At 44.5% G+C, this 16,252-nt stretch overlaps 1 protein-coding gene across 1 annotated transcript in view; it reads left to right on the top strand.

Moving 5' to 3' along the window:
• The window catches only part of capn15 (calpain 15), a 38,224-nt gene extending 24,723 nt beyond the window's left edge, over positions 1 to 13,501 (top strand). Inside the window, 7 exon segments of the mRNA XM_048232868.1 lie at positions 763 to 888; positions 1,650 to 1,813; positions 4,530 to 4,680; positions 6,956 to 7,182; positions 8,198 to 8,361; positions 11,405 to 11,583; positions 11,729 to 13,501. Of these exon segments, the coding sequence (XP_048088825.1) occupies positions 763 to 888; positions 1,650 to 1,813; positions 4,530 to 4,680; positions 6,956 to 7,182; positions 8,198 to 8,361; positions 11,405 to 11,583; positions 11,729 to 11,906 (1,189 nt within the window). The 3' untranslated portion in view covers positions 11,907 to 13,501.
• Positions 13,502 to 16,252: the final 2,751 nt, after the last annotated feature.

Consider the following 16,252-nt stretch of genomic DNA (forward strand, 5'->3'; position numbering starts at 1 on the left):
CAGGACTTAAAGTGAATAACTGAATAGACTGTGTGGGGGCAGACTGCAGGGATGACAAGAAAGCAGCCAGATTAAGAGAAAGTCTGAGACAGACAGATGAGAAAGACCAAGGGAACATGCACACAAAGTGAGAGAAGGACGTCTGACGACAGACAGAGACAGAGAGAGGGGGGGGTAGAATGTGAGTTACATAAGCTTTTTTAATGTTTAGTTTGATATCACTTGAATGGCTCTGCTTCAAAGCAGCCGTCGTCCTGCAGGTGTCTGCTCCTGCTGCTTTGGCCTCCAGCTGTTGAATCTCATCAGACACTCGCTGACGCACGCCTCGGCTGGGGGCGGCACCAATCACCTGTCGCCGCAGATGCATACACATTTATATGTTACAATGTATACACTGTATATGCACAACATGCATCGCATCCCTGACTATAAGGCGGGGATCACATTAGCCAGCGGCAAGCGGCAGGTTTCCTATTGTTCTCTAGGGTTCAGCAGTGGAACGGTGGCAACGCTGGCGTAGCGCTAGCGTTGAAGAAGCTGAGCGTTGAACTTGATTCAACTTTCAAAGCGCAACCCGAGCGTATTCAAGGCAAACCTTTTGTGTTACCATAGGAACGAGATAGAACTTATTATGGTCTGAGCGTTGCGTTACGCTTGCCGCTGCCTAATGTGATCCTCGCCTAAGCGTGATCATGTGATATGTGGAGGCCGAAGGAAGAGGTTGTTGCTGGATTTGAACCTGGAGCTTCCTCTCGTCCGCAGGTTCTTGATGGGCGCTTCCTGCGGGGGCGGGAATATGAAGGTGGACGACGTCGTGTACGAATCCCTAGGGCTCCGTCCACGTCACGCTTACTCCATACTGGACGTCCGGGACGTGCAGGGCTACAGGTGAGTCATAATGAACCCAGGCTAGGAAAGCAAGGAGCTCTCTAGATAATGAAAGAAAACAAGGTCATCAACATAGTTCACACTCCAGCTTCAAAGCAGGCTGAGCGACCTGCAGTTCACAACGGACAGTGCCTGGTTACCATGGAGGCATGTTTAAACACACTGGGTCACACCGCAGACTCCTTCCTTGTTTGTTTATGTCGCTAAGCTTGTCAGGCTAATGTAATTAGTCAGCTGTCAAAGCCTCTGACTATCTTGCTCCGTAGCTGTCAGGAATTAGGGGGTGCAGTTAAAACTTGGGTCAGAACAAGTGAGGTTGTGTGGAGTTCATCAAAGCCTCTGACTATCTTGCTCCGTAGCTGTCAGGAATTATATTTTTCATGGTCAGTTCATTTTTTTTTATTGACTCATAAGACATCACAATGCCGCCCCATTCCACAAATGTAGCGTGTGATTTGACAGAGTTAAACTCTAGTAAAGCTAGGCCATTAGTCGAGCGTAGCCTGTCTGGGAGAGGGCAGCTCATACTGCCGTAGCGGTTCCCAGCAGTCCACTGCCAGGTCCAGGTGACATTGTGAAGTCCAAATTGGGCACTAAGCGCTGTTATGTGACAGCTTCCAGCTCAGATACAGCTGCTGCATATGAGCAAATTTAACACGAGTTCTTGCTGTTTTTCTGTGTGTGTGTGTGTGTGTGTGTGTGTGTGTGTGTGTGTGTGTGTGTGTGTGTGTGTGTGTGTGTGTGTGTGTGTGTGTTCCTAGGCTGCTGCGGCTCAGGAACCCCTGGGGGCGCTTCTCGTGGAACGGCAGCTGGTCGGACGAGTGGACCGACTGGCCACAGCACCTGCGTCACGAGCTGATGGCCCACGGCAGCAGCGAGGGCGTCTTCTGGATGGAGTATGGAGATTTCATCAAGTACGTCTGATGGCTGTCAATCAACTACCCCCTCAGCTCACTGACCAACACACACACACACACACACACACACACACACACACACACACACACACACACACACACACACACATACAGATGATTTTAGGTGGGGGTGGCTCCTTTAATCTAGACACTTAAGTATCCCCACTCCGTGCTAGTTAGTCAAGTGTGTGACCCTCACCCAACCCGTGGGTGCCCCTAAGTGCACTTGCCCCACAGTGCACTGTAGAGCTGGGACTGTTTGTCAAAACATACAGACTCTCTCTTGTTTGAATGCAGCTCTTGAAAGGAGGCCGAAAAACAGAACCCCCTGTTGTGTTCCCAGGCAACACACACACACACATCAAAATGAAACAGTGGGTCTGTGCACAGGAGTGAGAGGACGTTTCATTGCGTTTAGCGCCGGCCCTGTTGCTGCTGCCGCTGCTCTGTTCCAATGGCAGTGCTGGAGATGAAAGGTAGAGAGGGTGACAAAGAGCTCTCGAAAAAAAGACAAACAGGACTCCCAGCTCCCCCCTAGAGACGCCAAACATCAATGCACAGAGAAACGTGGGAGTCGCTGCACTCTTTCTCTTTCTTTCTCTCTCTCCCTCTCTCTCCGGCGGTAAATGATCGTCCGCCATTGTAAACACTTCTCCTGCGGAAGCTGATGGCAGGCAGAGCTTGCGCTCACCGAGCCGTCCCGCAGTGAGACGTGAGACTGCGTGGAGCTGTCAGTGAGCAGTGAGCCGCAGAGTGTGTGTGTGTGTGTGTGTGTGTGTGTGTGTGTGTGTGTGGTGTCTTGGTGTCTTGGTGTGGTGTCTGGGTGTGGGTGTGTGTGTAGCGGGATAGGGGTATTTTCAGGATAACCTTTCCATTAGCGAGTCATTAAGGCATTAAACAGGTGACAGCACTCCCAAGCCAAACAGTTGACGCAGTCAATTAAGCAGGGCTGCAGAGAATCCACACACACTCCATCTCTCTCTTTCTCCCTTCTCTCACACACACACACACACACACACACACACACACACACATTCATATTCATTCTTTGACTTACACACACAAGGAATTATCCTGTCTCTTAATATGTGTCTTGTGTGATGTGAGATTTTGAACACACACACACACACACACACACACACAGTGTGAGCAATGCCAGTCTTGTCAGCTGTAATATAGACAGCCACTCCTTTGTGTGGTCATGTTTTATTCAGATGTTTAAGAGTTGCACACAAGAGGCACGTGTGTGCGTGTGTGTGTGTGTGTTGCTGTATCTGTGCCCTGGGTGCACAGTAGAGGCAGTATTCTTTTGTCTTTCTGTGTTGTCATCACGATGTCCTTACACATGTATGGCTGTGTGTTTGTAGAAGTGCCTGCTCAGTCTATTTCAGTGCTGGTTCTTGAGCGAGAACGAAGGAACAAGATGAGGGGGAAAGAGGAGTGCTGAGAGTGGCTCTGAAGAATTCCTGACTCGCCGCTTTGACACAAAGCCCCACTCCAGGGGCATCTCTCAAAGAGACGACCCACAGCACGTCGGCCTTTCTTTCTTTCTTCCTTTTTTTTTTCGTTGTTTTTTTTTTTTTTAACGCTGCCCTCAGAACTCTGTGGCTTTTAAGAGGGCGGGGGAAATGACGAGGACGGCCATTTCCAGCCCTCCTCACACACACACACACACACACACACACACACACACACACACACACACACACACACACACACAGGGGGCACACAGAACCTGGGCAGACCTTACATTACATAGGAGTCTATACAAAGCAGGGGTCAAGTTCATGTTAATATTGATGATGATAATGGCCACAACAACAACAGCTGCAGCCAAAGCAACGCAACAGGGATGCTAAACACGTCCACTTGCTCAGTGCTTTTGGGCTGAAGGAACATTTGTATAAACCGGCCAGTGGAGTAAGCATTATCCAAATTGGTAAAGCGCTCAGCAAAAGCATGTGTTAAAGGGTTTAAAGGAAACTTAAGTCGCCGGGCTGGGCTCGACTTGTTTACCCTGAGAAAGGCTGTCCGCCACTGAGTGATAAGAGAGGGGGGTGTTGGGTTGACGACGCGAGCGAGTATCACTATGGCTGACTAGTGGCAGTATGGAGGATATTTGAACCTGATGGATATCTTTAACGCGTGCATGCGTGCGTGCGTGTGTGTGTATGTATCTGTGTGTGTGTGTGTCTGTGTGTGTCCGCGAGCAGGCCTGAGTGCCTGAGATCTGCCTTGGGAACAAACATATGCAGCCAAGCATTTGAAACCCTCGCTCAGTGACGATGGTATCAGTAGTCCGTCGCAGCCGTTTGGTAATTGTGCTGAGCCTTGGCAGCCCTATTGTGTGTTTGTGTGTGTGTGTGTGTGTGTGTGCACGCGCGCCCAGGTGGTTTGTGGGATTTGGAGCTAGAGCAGGAGTGAGATGGAAGCCTTGGCCACTATCTCTCAGCTCAGGAGGCCTTTATCATGGCGATGCTCATGTTCTGAACCGGTCTTGATAGGTTTGTCTGGATGCTGATGACTGCCAGCCCATGCTTCAGCATACACATAGCACAATGACTGAGGCTTTCACCAGATATAACCAACCAGTTTCTAATATACCCTATACAAGTCATCGACATTGAGCCACCCTACTGTCTGTGATCCAGTGTGTACAATTGTAATGGTAAAGCTAATGTGTGTGTGGTGTGTGTGTGTGTGTGGGTACTTTTTTTATTTTGACGGTGGACATCTGTAAGATCCACTCGGACTGGCACGAGGTGCGCCTGCAGGGCTGCTTCCCCAGCCGGGCCAGTGGGCCGATCACCGTCACCTCCCTCACTGTGCTGGAGAGGACCGCACTGGAGTTCGCCCTGTTCCAGGAGGGCAGCAGGTACAACACACACACACATTCATACATTCATTCACACACATATACACACCAGTGTTGTAGTACTCGAGTCCGAGACTCGAACTCTAGTCCGAGTCATTAGCTAAATTTAGAGACTCGTGACTTGACTTGGACTTGAGCACTGAATGACTCGAACTTGGACTGGGACTTGTGCATTCAAGACTTTCGATGACTCGTCCGAGATTCAACTTTTTTGTAATATATCATAAGGCTATAATTGTAGTATGTCATTAGGCTATAATTTGCTATATGATTTTAATATCTAAATTATTCGTAATTCTAATTTTAGTTCAAGGGAATGTTCACATCATGTTCACATGCAAAGCAAACTAACGTTAATTTTAACACCAAAATGCTTGGAGATATGGCCGCCGCTTATTTCAATGTAGTATTGCCAGGCAATATTAGTTCTCATACATGACATGACATGACATTACCTAAGATTACACTCAGCCTAGGCTAAACAACACACACTGCTTCTGGATAGCTGATCATCGTGACTTGGTGAACAGTGTTTTTCCTGACTGACGCGAAGCGGGTTCCATTCATTCATTTTCATATGGGACGGGCTCCTCTGTCTGTTAATTTGCAGCAGGCTATTATCGGATGAAAGAAAATAAAAGCGTTTTCCCGATCAAGATATAGCATACTTCTAATTTTGGTGTCATAAAATATAGAAGCATAACATTAAATTGCTAGTAGAGTGTCCATGTAGTGTCAATGTAGGCCTCACGCATGTTTGCGCAAGTGAAACTGACAAACTGAACCTCTCGTGGGTAGGCCGAAACCACTATATTTAAAACCAATAATGAACTGGATTACTGTTACTGTTCAAACGAAGCGATTTGATAGCCTAATCCACTGCACTAAAAAAAAGGAAATAGCAACGTGTTCTATTTCTAACAGGTGAAAATCGTAGCAAATAGTAGCCTATGGCGATGGCAGCTTAAAAACATTTATTTCACTCATCTTGCTGAAATGAACGAGAATGTGGCCTGTTCGCGAAAGAAATTAATTAGGCAGATGATCTACATATCCGTTAACCAAAAGCTAGTTTTCATCTCTATTGTTGACGGAAATATGTCTCCATAGTGTCAGTGAAGTGATAACATAAGTATGCAGTTGCCGGTAGCCAGTGTTCACGTCACGGGTGTCAGAAAGAAGCTACCAAGACGGGCCCTGCTCTGTTTCTGTCCCTCCCAAACTGCGCTAAAATTGTGTAGGCTATTTAACAGCCAGAATTTTTTTTTTTTTAAAGATGCCCGGGGGGCCTTTTTATGATCCACACTACCTGTTACAAAATAGGCCTACTCCAACGTTCATCGAGCTCTTGTGAAGTATGAACTTCTACAACACTGCCTATACAATTGTCAGCAGTCAGTAACAGCATAATGTGACTTAATGGCCTGTGTGATTGGGATGTGGATTGCTCATTTATTATGATTATAAATAAATATTATTTATTTATGAGTAGGCCTATAGGCTATGGTATGGCTATGGTATGGTATTCTCTCCGATATAATAAATACAACACATTGGGTTTGGCAAGAAATTTGGCAATACTACTTTCACACAATTGATGGCACCCTGCTTGGAGACAGAAGATTGTCCGTTTTTGCTTTTAAGGATTTCATCTGCAATGGAAAAAAATGGAACGACATGTAGGCTATGCTTACTTTAGTGCTGGACTTGGACTCGACTTGATCAATAGGGACTGGACTCGGACTCGATGTGGATCAATAGTGACTGGACTCGGACTTGACTCGGGACTTGAACACTGGGGACTCGAACCTGGACTCGGACTCGAGGCATAGTGACTTGACTACAACACTGATACACACACACACAAACATTCATACACACACACACCTCCTGCAACTAATGATTATTTTCATAGTTGATTAATCTGTCCACTATTTTCTCGATTAATTGATTAGTTTTTTGATCGATAAAATGTCAGAAAATGGTGAAAAAAAGGTTTATTAGTGTTTCCCGAAGCCCAAGATTATGTCCTCAAATGCCTTGTTCCACCCAAAGACATTTAGTTTACTATAGAGGAGAAAATGAAGATGAAGATGATTACCAAAATAATGAGTGATTAATTTAGTAGTTCAAATAGAATAATCAATTTATTGTTCATATTTATTACTCATATAGTGCCATACAATGATTGTTATCTGTTATGCATCTAGGACTGCTCTGTTTTATTCATCATGTTATTGTTCCTTATTTGTGTGTGTGTGTGTGTGTGTCACAGGCGTTCAGACACAGCAGACAGCCACCTGCTGGACCTGTGCATCATGGTGTTCCGGGCGTCGTTTGGCAGTGGCAACAAGCTGACGCTGGGCCGGCTCCTGGCCCACAGCAAGCGCGCCGTCAAGAAGTTTGTGGGCTGTGACGTCATGCTGGAGCCCGGCGAGTACGCTGTGGTCTGCTGTGCCTTCAACCACTGGCAGATGAACCTGGCCAGCCCCCCCACGCCAGGTTAACACACACACACACACACACACACACACACACACACACACCACCATACACTTACACCACACACACACACTCACACCATACACTCACACCATACACTCACACCACACACACACACACACACACACACACACACACACACACACACACACACACACACCATACACTCACAACACACACACACACACACACACACACACACCATACACTCACACCACACACACACACACACACACACACACACACACCATACACTCACCACACACACACACACACATACTCCACACACACTGTGGTTTATTCTTCCACACAGTCCAATCACGTACCACACACCACACATACACGCACAGAGATAGACATGTGGACATACAATCATACGTCAGTAGCTGGGTTCCTATTCAACTTGTAAATGGCCATTTTTACCATTCAAATAAGAAATCCTGACTGGGAATGTTTGAAATTCGCATGAAATCTTCTAGTGCAGATAAAAATTTGTTTCACAGGAGAGTGCCTGGATTAACTCACTATTTGCATAAGGTAGAATGTGACCATGGTTGATGGAAATGGGTTTATTCGCATTCATTTGCATTCATTGCCATTTTATTAGGTGTTTTCATAAACGTTGCCCTGACAACCTTATGGTTTATTCTACAGCGGCACACAAGTTCTGCTTTGATTAAGAAAGTCTATGCACATTTTATTTAGCTGAATTTTCATGAATGCACTTAAAATATCCGAATGAGCTTGATGGAAACCCATCTATAGTTAACATACTAAAACACACATACAAACAAATAGATGTGTATGCTTTGGTCTGCTGTACGCAGACACAAACGTTGACAACACAATTTTCATTTGTAGAAACATTTTTAGCCACACACACATACATACACACATTGTGTTTAGTCGCTTGGCAGTGAAACAGCTGGTTTGTTCCTCTGCTATGCTCATATTGCTATACATTGTGTCAACCCTTCGTGTGTGTGTGTGTGTGTGTGTGTGTGTGTGTGTGCAGTGTCCAGTCCCACCAGTGCACGGCGGCCCAGTCAGGACTTCCCGGGCTTCATCCTGGCCATCTACAGCTCGCGGCAGGTGATGGTGGAGCAGGTGGAGGCCAGTGCCACGACACTCGCCGACGCCATCATCCTGCTCACCGAGAACAAGGGCGAGAGACACGAGGTCACACACACTCTTCCTATCCGCTTCTGTCTGTCTGTCTGTCTGTCTGTCTGTGTGTGTGTGTGTGTGTGTGTGTGTGTGTGTGTGTGTGTGTGTGTGTGTAAGGGAGCAGTTGTTCTCAACCAATCGTGAGGCAAAGTGAGGTGTGGTGTGGAGTTTTGAGGAACCCAATGCCAAGGCTCCCACGGGTTATGGAATCTTGGAAAGTCTGTTCCAAACATGGAAAGTCAGGGAATTTTGTTGTAGCATTTGACAATTTACTTGGCAAAAATAATACATCAATACAAATATTTACACGCAGAATTGTTGTAAATCTGATCTAAAATCTAAAAAGATTTGTCTCATCTCCTAGGCAAACGCGCCGTATCACCTATAACCTCGGTTGTTAGGATATGTTGCAACTGCTAGATCTATCAACTTTTTAACTTGCCTGCCTAGCAACGAAAAAATTATGTCTAGCAACCAGTCTGAGGACTTCCACAACATTGGCAGCACCCTTTTTTATCCTTGTTGAGCAATAGAATGAAATCACCTTTCCCAATCTGTGAAGGATGTCATAACTTTCTTTTGTGCCTTTCTTTTGTGCTCAGCTGATGAACTGTGTATAGAAAGTACAGTATGGGCATATGAGAATGAGCACCCAGCTGGTGTAGCCTATAATAATGTGTGTCATGTGTCATAAGCAACCTTGGGTTTGAGAAAGGCGCTATATAAAATAAACGTATTATTATTATAAACATAAGCCACTAAGGCTTATGGTTTGACCTTAGCCGAGAGAGAGAGAGAGAGAGAGAGACTCTTCTGTAAAATTCTGTATTTGCTCAGCAGTGCACTGAAGCATGAGTAAACACCAAGTGAAATTCCTAAGAGCAACAGGAGACTCCGCTCAAACAGCCCCACCATCCAGCAGTGGCCTAACAGTGTCCTGTCATATTGGAGAATTCCATCTGCTTGTCTGTCAGTTGGAGTGCAGAGATGCCCAGAGCCAGAGGGTGCGGAGCAGGGAGAGAGATGCATCTAGAATGTTGAGGGCTGTTTGTTTTTTTCATTTGTTTATTTGTTGTGGGTGTTTGTTTGTTTTGCTGCTCTGTGGCAGTGCGAGACACGAGATGTCAAGTCCACAAAGCCGTTTAAGTTGATGCGGTGAGCTGAGAGGAGGTGTGTGTGTGTGTGTGTGCAGTGTGCAGTGTGGGGGATACTGAGCCATTCCAGTCAGTGGATCATACAATCTGCCACCTCCACACAACCACAGTTGAGGGGTTTTTTTCCATGCGGCTAATGGAGGAAACCATAATGTGTGGTGGAGAAGAGGAAAGTGTAGAGAAGGGAAAAGTGTAGTGTGTGCAGGCTGTAATGTTGCTCTCTAAAATGGAGACGGTACTCGCTAGCTACAGCCACAGTTTCTCTAATGTAAATGAAGGGTGTGCATTAAGCCCATTCATCTGGTCGTCTGGGGTGTTGTGTGTATAGAGGGCATTATGTATAGTGGAGACTGTATGGAGCCGTGTGTGGTATAGACAGTGCTGTGTAGTAGCTTGTGTGTGTGTGTGTGTGTGTGTTGAGTGTAGGGTGTTGGGTAGATGGAGCCAGCGTGGGTGCTAATGGATGAACTTGAGAGAACCGCCTCATGACTCAGTAATGAGCCACATGAGAGCCCAGTGGCACGGACTGCACTGGACGGCCACTTTAACTTTAGGCCGCCTACTCGTTTACTGGACAAACATCTCAGATTTACTCTAAAAAATGAGTCAGTCTGTGGTGTGGAGATGAATATTTTGCTAAAGCCGTCTGGATAAACATTGAGCCAAGTGAGGATTCTTTGTTGTAGTCACTGCTCGATCACCCCCTTGAGGACAATGTGGTAAATAACATCAGATTAGGCTGGTGCGCAGAGGTCCATGGAAATGAAGTCTGCAGCTTAGCCTATGCTTGGGAGATTTCAGCGTGAACAGCAGAGTATGTGAATGACAAAGTCTTTAGCCTGCATTTGGCTTCTTACTGTTTTAATTTGTATTAGCCATGAGTCTGTCATTTCTAATATTTTTAAAACCTTGTCACACATTTAAATACTGCCAGACTAGTGAGAATATAAATGAGTTTTCTTCTCTTTTTTTTGACTCCATGAAAGCTGCTTTCTATAAACTTAAAATCAGCTGCCATTTGATAAATTAGGTTATGTATGTCATGTTGTGCGGGAGCCTACTTAGAGCAGCTTGGCCCTGCTATCGTCCCACTTCTGAGCATGACAACAGTGCCAGTTCAAATTCATGGTGCCCTTAAAACATTACCAGCTGCAAGCGAGCCGTCTCATTTTCCCTTCAGAGTGGTTTTCTGCTGATTTAACACCCTGTTTAAGATGTTAATGGAGGAGTGGCAAGCTTATCCATCATAGCACAGTCAGTCTGATAGGTGGGGGGGGGGGGGAGCGATAAACTCACATCTTGGAGACAGATTTAAAATGAATAAATAAGTTTAAACTATGACTGAAGCGTTGTGTAATGTATTGCTTGTTACTTGTTATTTTATGGTCAGTCTATCATGCCTCTTGTCTGTAGACTTGTTTATTTATGTTTTTCTTAATCCAATTCACCGTTGCATTGTAAGAGTTTGGTTCAAAAACGCTATATCCACCATTTTATTGAATTTTCATAAATACCTTTTTTGCATTTTGTTTTCCAAGTAATTTGGTGGCAGCCGTGGCCTACTGGTTAGCGCTTCGGACATGCAGCCGGAGGGTTGCCGGTTCGAACCATGACGAGCAGGCACAGCTGAAGTGCCCTTGAGCAAGTCAGTGATCGCACCGGCCACCCTTCGGTCACAGGTCGGATTCCCTAACCTGTTAATGTTTTTAAAAACGGAGATATAGCGTTCTGGAGCCCAACTCTCCATTTTCTTTTTGATTTTCTCCTTTCTCAAGAAATATGAATATCGCAAATTTCACAGTGTACTGTTCCATTGAGTTTGATAATTATCAAACTCAATGGAACAGTACACTAATTCTTACCATCAAGTAATGTTGCTGTTTGTTTTTTGCCTTGGTCAGGGGCGGGAGGGGATGACGTGTTACTACCTGACCCATGGCTGGGCAGGCCTCATCGTGGTGGTGGAGAACCGCCACCCTAAGTACTACCTCCATGTGTCCTGTGACTGCACCGACAGCTTTAACGTGGTGTCCACTCGCGGAAGCCTCAAGACCATAGACAGCGTCCCACCACTGCACAGGTATATATACACACACACACACACACACACATACAGACTCTCGCACGGCACACACACACACATCTGGCTGTCTTTACCCCTGTTTTATGTGAATGCCACTAGTGATGGTGTGTGTGTGTGTGTGTGTGTGTACGTGCTAATACAGGCAGGTGCTGGTGGTGCTGTCCCAGCTGGAGGGCAACGCCGGCTTCTCCATCACCCACCGACTGGCCCACAGGAAGGCAGCTCAGGCCTCTCTGGGGGACTGGACCCCCAGCAAGGCCACACACTCGCCCCAGCTCACCTCAGACACCGATGGACTGCACCGGCCACGGCCACTCTGACACACACACACACACACACACACACACACACACACACACACAGACTGGCACTCCAAAAGCATGTGCGCTCACGCACAGACACAGACAAACAAACATTGCTGGTGTCTGTTGGCACTGACTCATTTTCAGCGCGAACATCCTGCCAAACACACAACTGTGCCATGAAACGCATTACCACTGATCTCACACACACACACACACACTTGCAGAGGTGAGGGGTTAAGGTCTGGTTGGGTGTGCTATAACTACTGAGCCAACTACATCTGATTATTTAAGCCATAGCCACTCCTCCCTCACACACGCACACACCCAAACACACACAAGGCATAAAGGCCTGTTTTACGGTACCATGTTGAGCCAAACTTGCTTACAGATCTCTTAAACCATTACATATTTTTACCCGTATACCATATTATTACGCAGTCATATGTAGTCTTTATTCATGTGTTTACTTGTAAGTGTGTCTGTGTGTGTGTGTGAATGAATGAATGATTGAGTGAGTGAGGGTATGTATATAGAAATGCCTGTCAGACAAGTATATGGGATATTATCTACACTGGGAGTGATGATGGTATGAGGGGTGACCGTGGAAAAAAACTTGAATACATTTTTTGGGATTGTTTTGTTTGTTCATTGTTTCCGGGACAACGGGGTAATATTTTTACATTGATTTATAGTTTTTGTTCCATTATGATTAAATCAGATACTTGATTTGCTGTTGGATGGAGAGGCAGACAATCTGTCAGAAAGTATGTTTGTGTCATATCTGAGGAAATGGATTGAAAATGGAGAAAGAGCGCTCGATGGTTCACGATCTGTGTGTAGAGCTGACGTATTTGTTAATTTATTAATGTGAAAGATTTGTGTTCATGTGTTCAGAAAAGCACAAGAGAATCTGCTGTCCTACGTCTGTAGATTATTGTGTGTGTGTGTGTGCGCGTGTGTTTGATGGATGACTGATGCTGATGCACTGAAATCTCTTCTTTAATTTTTTAATGTGAGAAGGTGGTTGTTGCACCACCTTGTGCACTCGTTTAATCTGGTGTCAGTTTTTCCCTTTCTCTCTCTCTCTCTCTCTCTCTCTCTCTCTCTCTCTCTCTCTCTCTCTCTCGGAGGTCTTTTCTCTCCTCTCTTCTCCTCTCTTCTCCGTCGCCCCTGTCTGCCCATCTGACTTGGTCTTTCTCTTTAGTTTGTTCTCTCAGCCTTGTCCTGTGGATCATCTCTTAGTTGGAACATTATTGTGACTCGTAAGGCAACGACTCCCCCTGGTGGTGTGCAGAAGTTATACTTCACCTGGGTGCACACACACACACACACACACACATACACACACAGTCACATCATGATTTGTAAATTGTACAGACTCAATGCTAATACCACCTTAAAAATCAGTGGATTAACCTGTATAAAGAAAACCAACCAATCAGATCAAGCGATTGCTGGAGGAACATGGAACTCCACTGGATGGGAATGTGATGTATAGAATATTTTACTGATTTTGGAGACAAAATACTATATGAATATGTATAAATATCTCTGTATGTTAAATTTGCAATCTCAGGTTCCATTGGACCAAATAAAGTTTTTTTAACGAATTAACTGTGTTAATTGTTCATGTGCTTGTCTATTTGTTTCATGAGTTGAAAAGGACACTCATTTAAATGTCCTTTACTGAAAAAGAGTATCTCTACCTGTGTAGTTGCCCGGGAGCTTTCATTAATGCTTCATAAATGCTGACACTCTTCTGTGAGGATTTGCTTCAGTGTTGAACCATGCAGCCCTGAGGTCACTCTTTCATGTGTTAGTGTCGAAGGTGACCTTGTGGAAATGGCATCATGGCATCGTCACACTGGCCACAGTGTACTTCACTTGCCAAATTCATTATCAGGGAAGTATTACTTGTCCCTAAAGCCTCTCCTATTTACTCCCATGTTACCGTTTCTACTATCTAGGACCTGATGCCAGGCTAAAGGCCAACTGGTGTGGGTAGAAGCGTCCAGATGTAAATGGAAAGGCTGGCACCTTCTCTGGCGCTGGACACGGGGGCCGCCTTTCTTTCTAATCTGGCTTTAGCTTTCATGGGAGTGTGTATGACCTTCGCTGACCCCTGACTCTTCATTATGTCCTCGCAGACCGCATAGTTATAATACATGAGGTAGCCAATGTTCACGTCACATGAGCCAGCTGCTTGTTCTGTAGGCTAAAAGTATTTATGTCCCTCCTAAGCTGCGTTAAAATGGTGTGTTAAGTGGACAGAATTTCATAAAACCTCCTAGGGAACACCCAGACACGACAAACACATGCACTTTTGAAAAGCTTGAAACGTCCATATGTGTAGACTAACGCATCTTTTAACTTAGCCAGCCAGTGTTGTAAGAGTTCAACGCTTGTTTTCGTGCAGTAGGCTAGCCTTTTTGATAAGCGATGTCAGGGGTAGGCTGACGTGACTATGGAGGGCTTTCGGTTCCTGTTTATGTAAAGGTTTTACATAGGCTCAATAATGATAGGCTACACTGCATGTTATAGGCTATATTAACCAAAAGCACAGGTTATGTAAATAGGCAATTGGCGGATCTCGGGCCGGGTATCATTTAATTCATTTTTGCGGTTTGGGGGAGGGGGGCCTTAAAAACAAATAGCCCAGGGGCCTCAGGTGGTATTAAGGCGCCCCTGACCACTACAGGCCACCTAGTGACCAAAAAGTTTGATCTTACTCACTTGTCATCACCCTTCCACCTTCACTGGATATATATTGGGCTTTTTATGCCTTTAGGACCGTGAAAAGAGTGTCTGGGAGAGAGAGGTGGGGTGTGATCGGGAAATGACCCGGATCGGACACGTGGCTCGAATGGGCACTGGAGCCAGTTGCGCCACAGCGCACCCCCTTCACTGGTTAACTTGACCATGTCTTATTAGTGCTTCTAGTGGCTCGTCCCTCATCGGTCCATAACCTGCCCTAGTGTCTGGCCCTGCCCTTACCTTGCCCTAATGTCACTGACCGGTCAATAATGTCACCTCAATCAGTAGCACATGTCTCTAATAAAAAATTGTGTTGGGAATACAATATTTTCATGCCACCATGAGTTTACATGTTTAAAAACATCTCTCTCAGAGCAATAGCATTTTTTTCATTCACATTCTGAATTCAAACCATGAATTCACTATCTTAAAATCAGGTTTACTGTAACAACATAATCCTTTATAAACATGTTTATAATTGTATTACCACCCAGATGCTTAATAGAAAAGGTTGACCACTAAACCACTTGTAAAAAAAAGATATTCACTGGGGAAAGAAGCCACCACTGTCCAGCTCTTACCCAAACATCTATGAACTTAGTCATAAGAACTACCCATTGTTTTAGAGGATCCACATTCAACCATTTATAGATGTTGTTTGAGATGTGGGGGGATGTTTTTCAATTTCAATTTCAATTTCAATGGAGCTTTATTAGCATTACTCAATGAAGCAGTGTTGCCATAGCAAACATATAACAAAACAACACAGATACAATTTCTGTTTAAAAAATAAAAAATACAAATAAAATAATATAATAATAATAATAATAATAATAATAACAAAATGATAATAATTAAAAAGAGAGAATAATAAATGAAATGTATAATGATACAGTATTACTATATACTGTATATTTATCAATGTGCTATCATGGGTATTGGTTATTGATATAAAGCAAAGCATGTCACAATATGGGTCACTCACTTCCTCGATTTATGACATGTTAACAGGTACTGCACAGTGAGTTTTACACAACTTGTATGCTCTCCCAACAAGTATGGGAGCTTGTCTTCATTTTCTAATAGTTCAAACTGAGGTCTTCCCATTTCTAAGGCCAGAGAGTGTTCACTTAATCTATAGGATGTTAGTAATTTTCTTTGTTTGTACTCGGTAATTTCTTTTAGATAAGATGCAAATTCATAATTGGTTTTGATTTTTTTGAAACATTTCAATTTGTTGGATTGTTCAATATTGTTTAGCCAATATTTGTAATATTCTTCTTTTGTTAATTTTTCGATATGTTTTAACTTTGCCTGGTACGTGTCAGGTGTATTCAAATTCAAATTGTGTTTTGATATAAGATAATCAAAAGGATCTCTCTCTGGGTGGGTTCTCCTCTGTAGAAGGGCACTGTGATTATATTCCTCTGGTTTTGAGGACAGTACATGGTGATAAAATTTGCATGCTCTTTTTTGAATATCAACTAATAGTGGATATCTTCCAAGTTCTGCTCTGCATGCAATATTTGTTGCATTCCTGTGTACCCCCAAGATGTTCTTACAGAATTCCAGGTGTAGTGTTTCTGCTGGGCTTTTGTCCCATAGCT

The sequence above is a fragment of the Alosa alosa genome, chromosome 22 (assembly GCF_017589495.1).
Source record: "Alosa alosa isolate M-15738 ecotype Scorff River chromosome 22, AALO_Geno_1.1, whole genome shotgun sequence".
In the NCBI taxonomy this organism is placed as follows: domain Eukaryota; kingdom Metazoa; phylum Chordata; class Actinopteri; order Clupeiformes; family Clupeidae; genus Alosa; species Alosa alosa.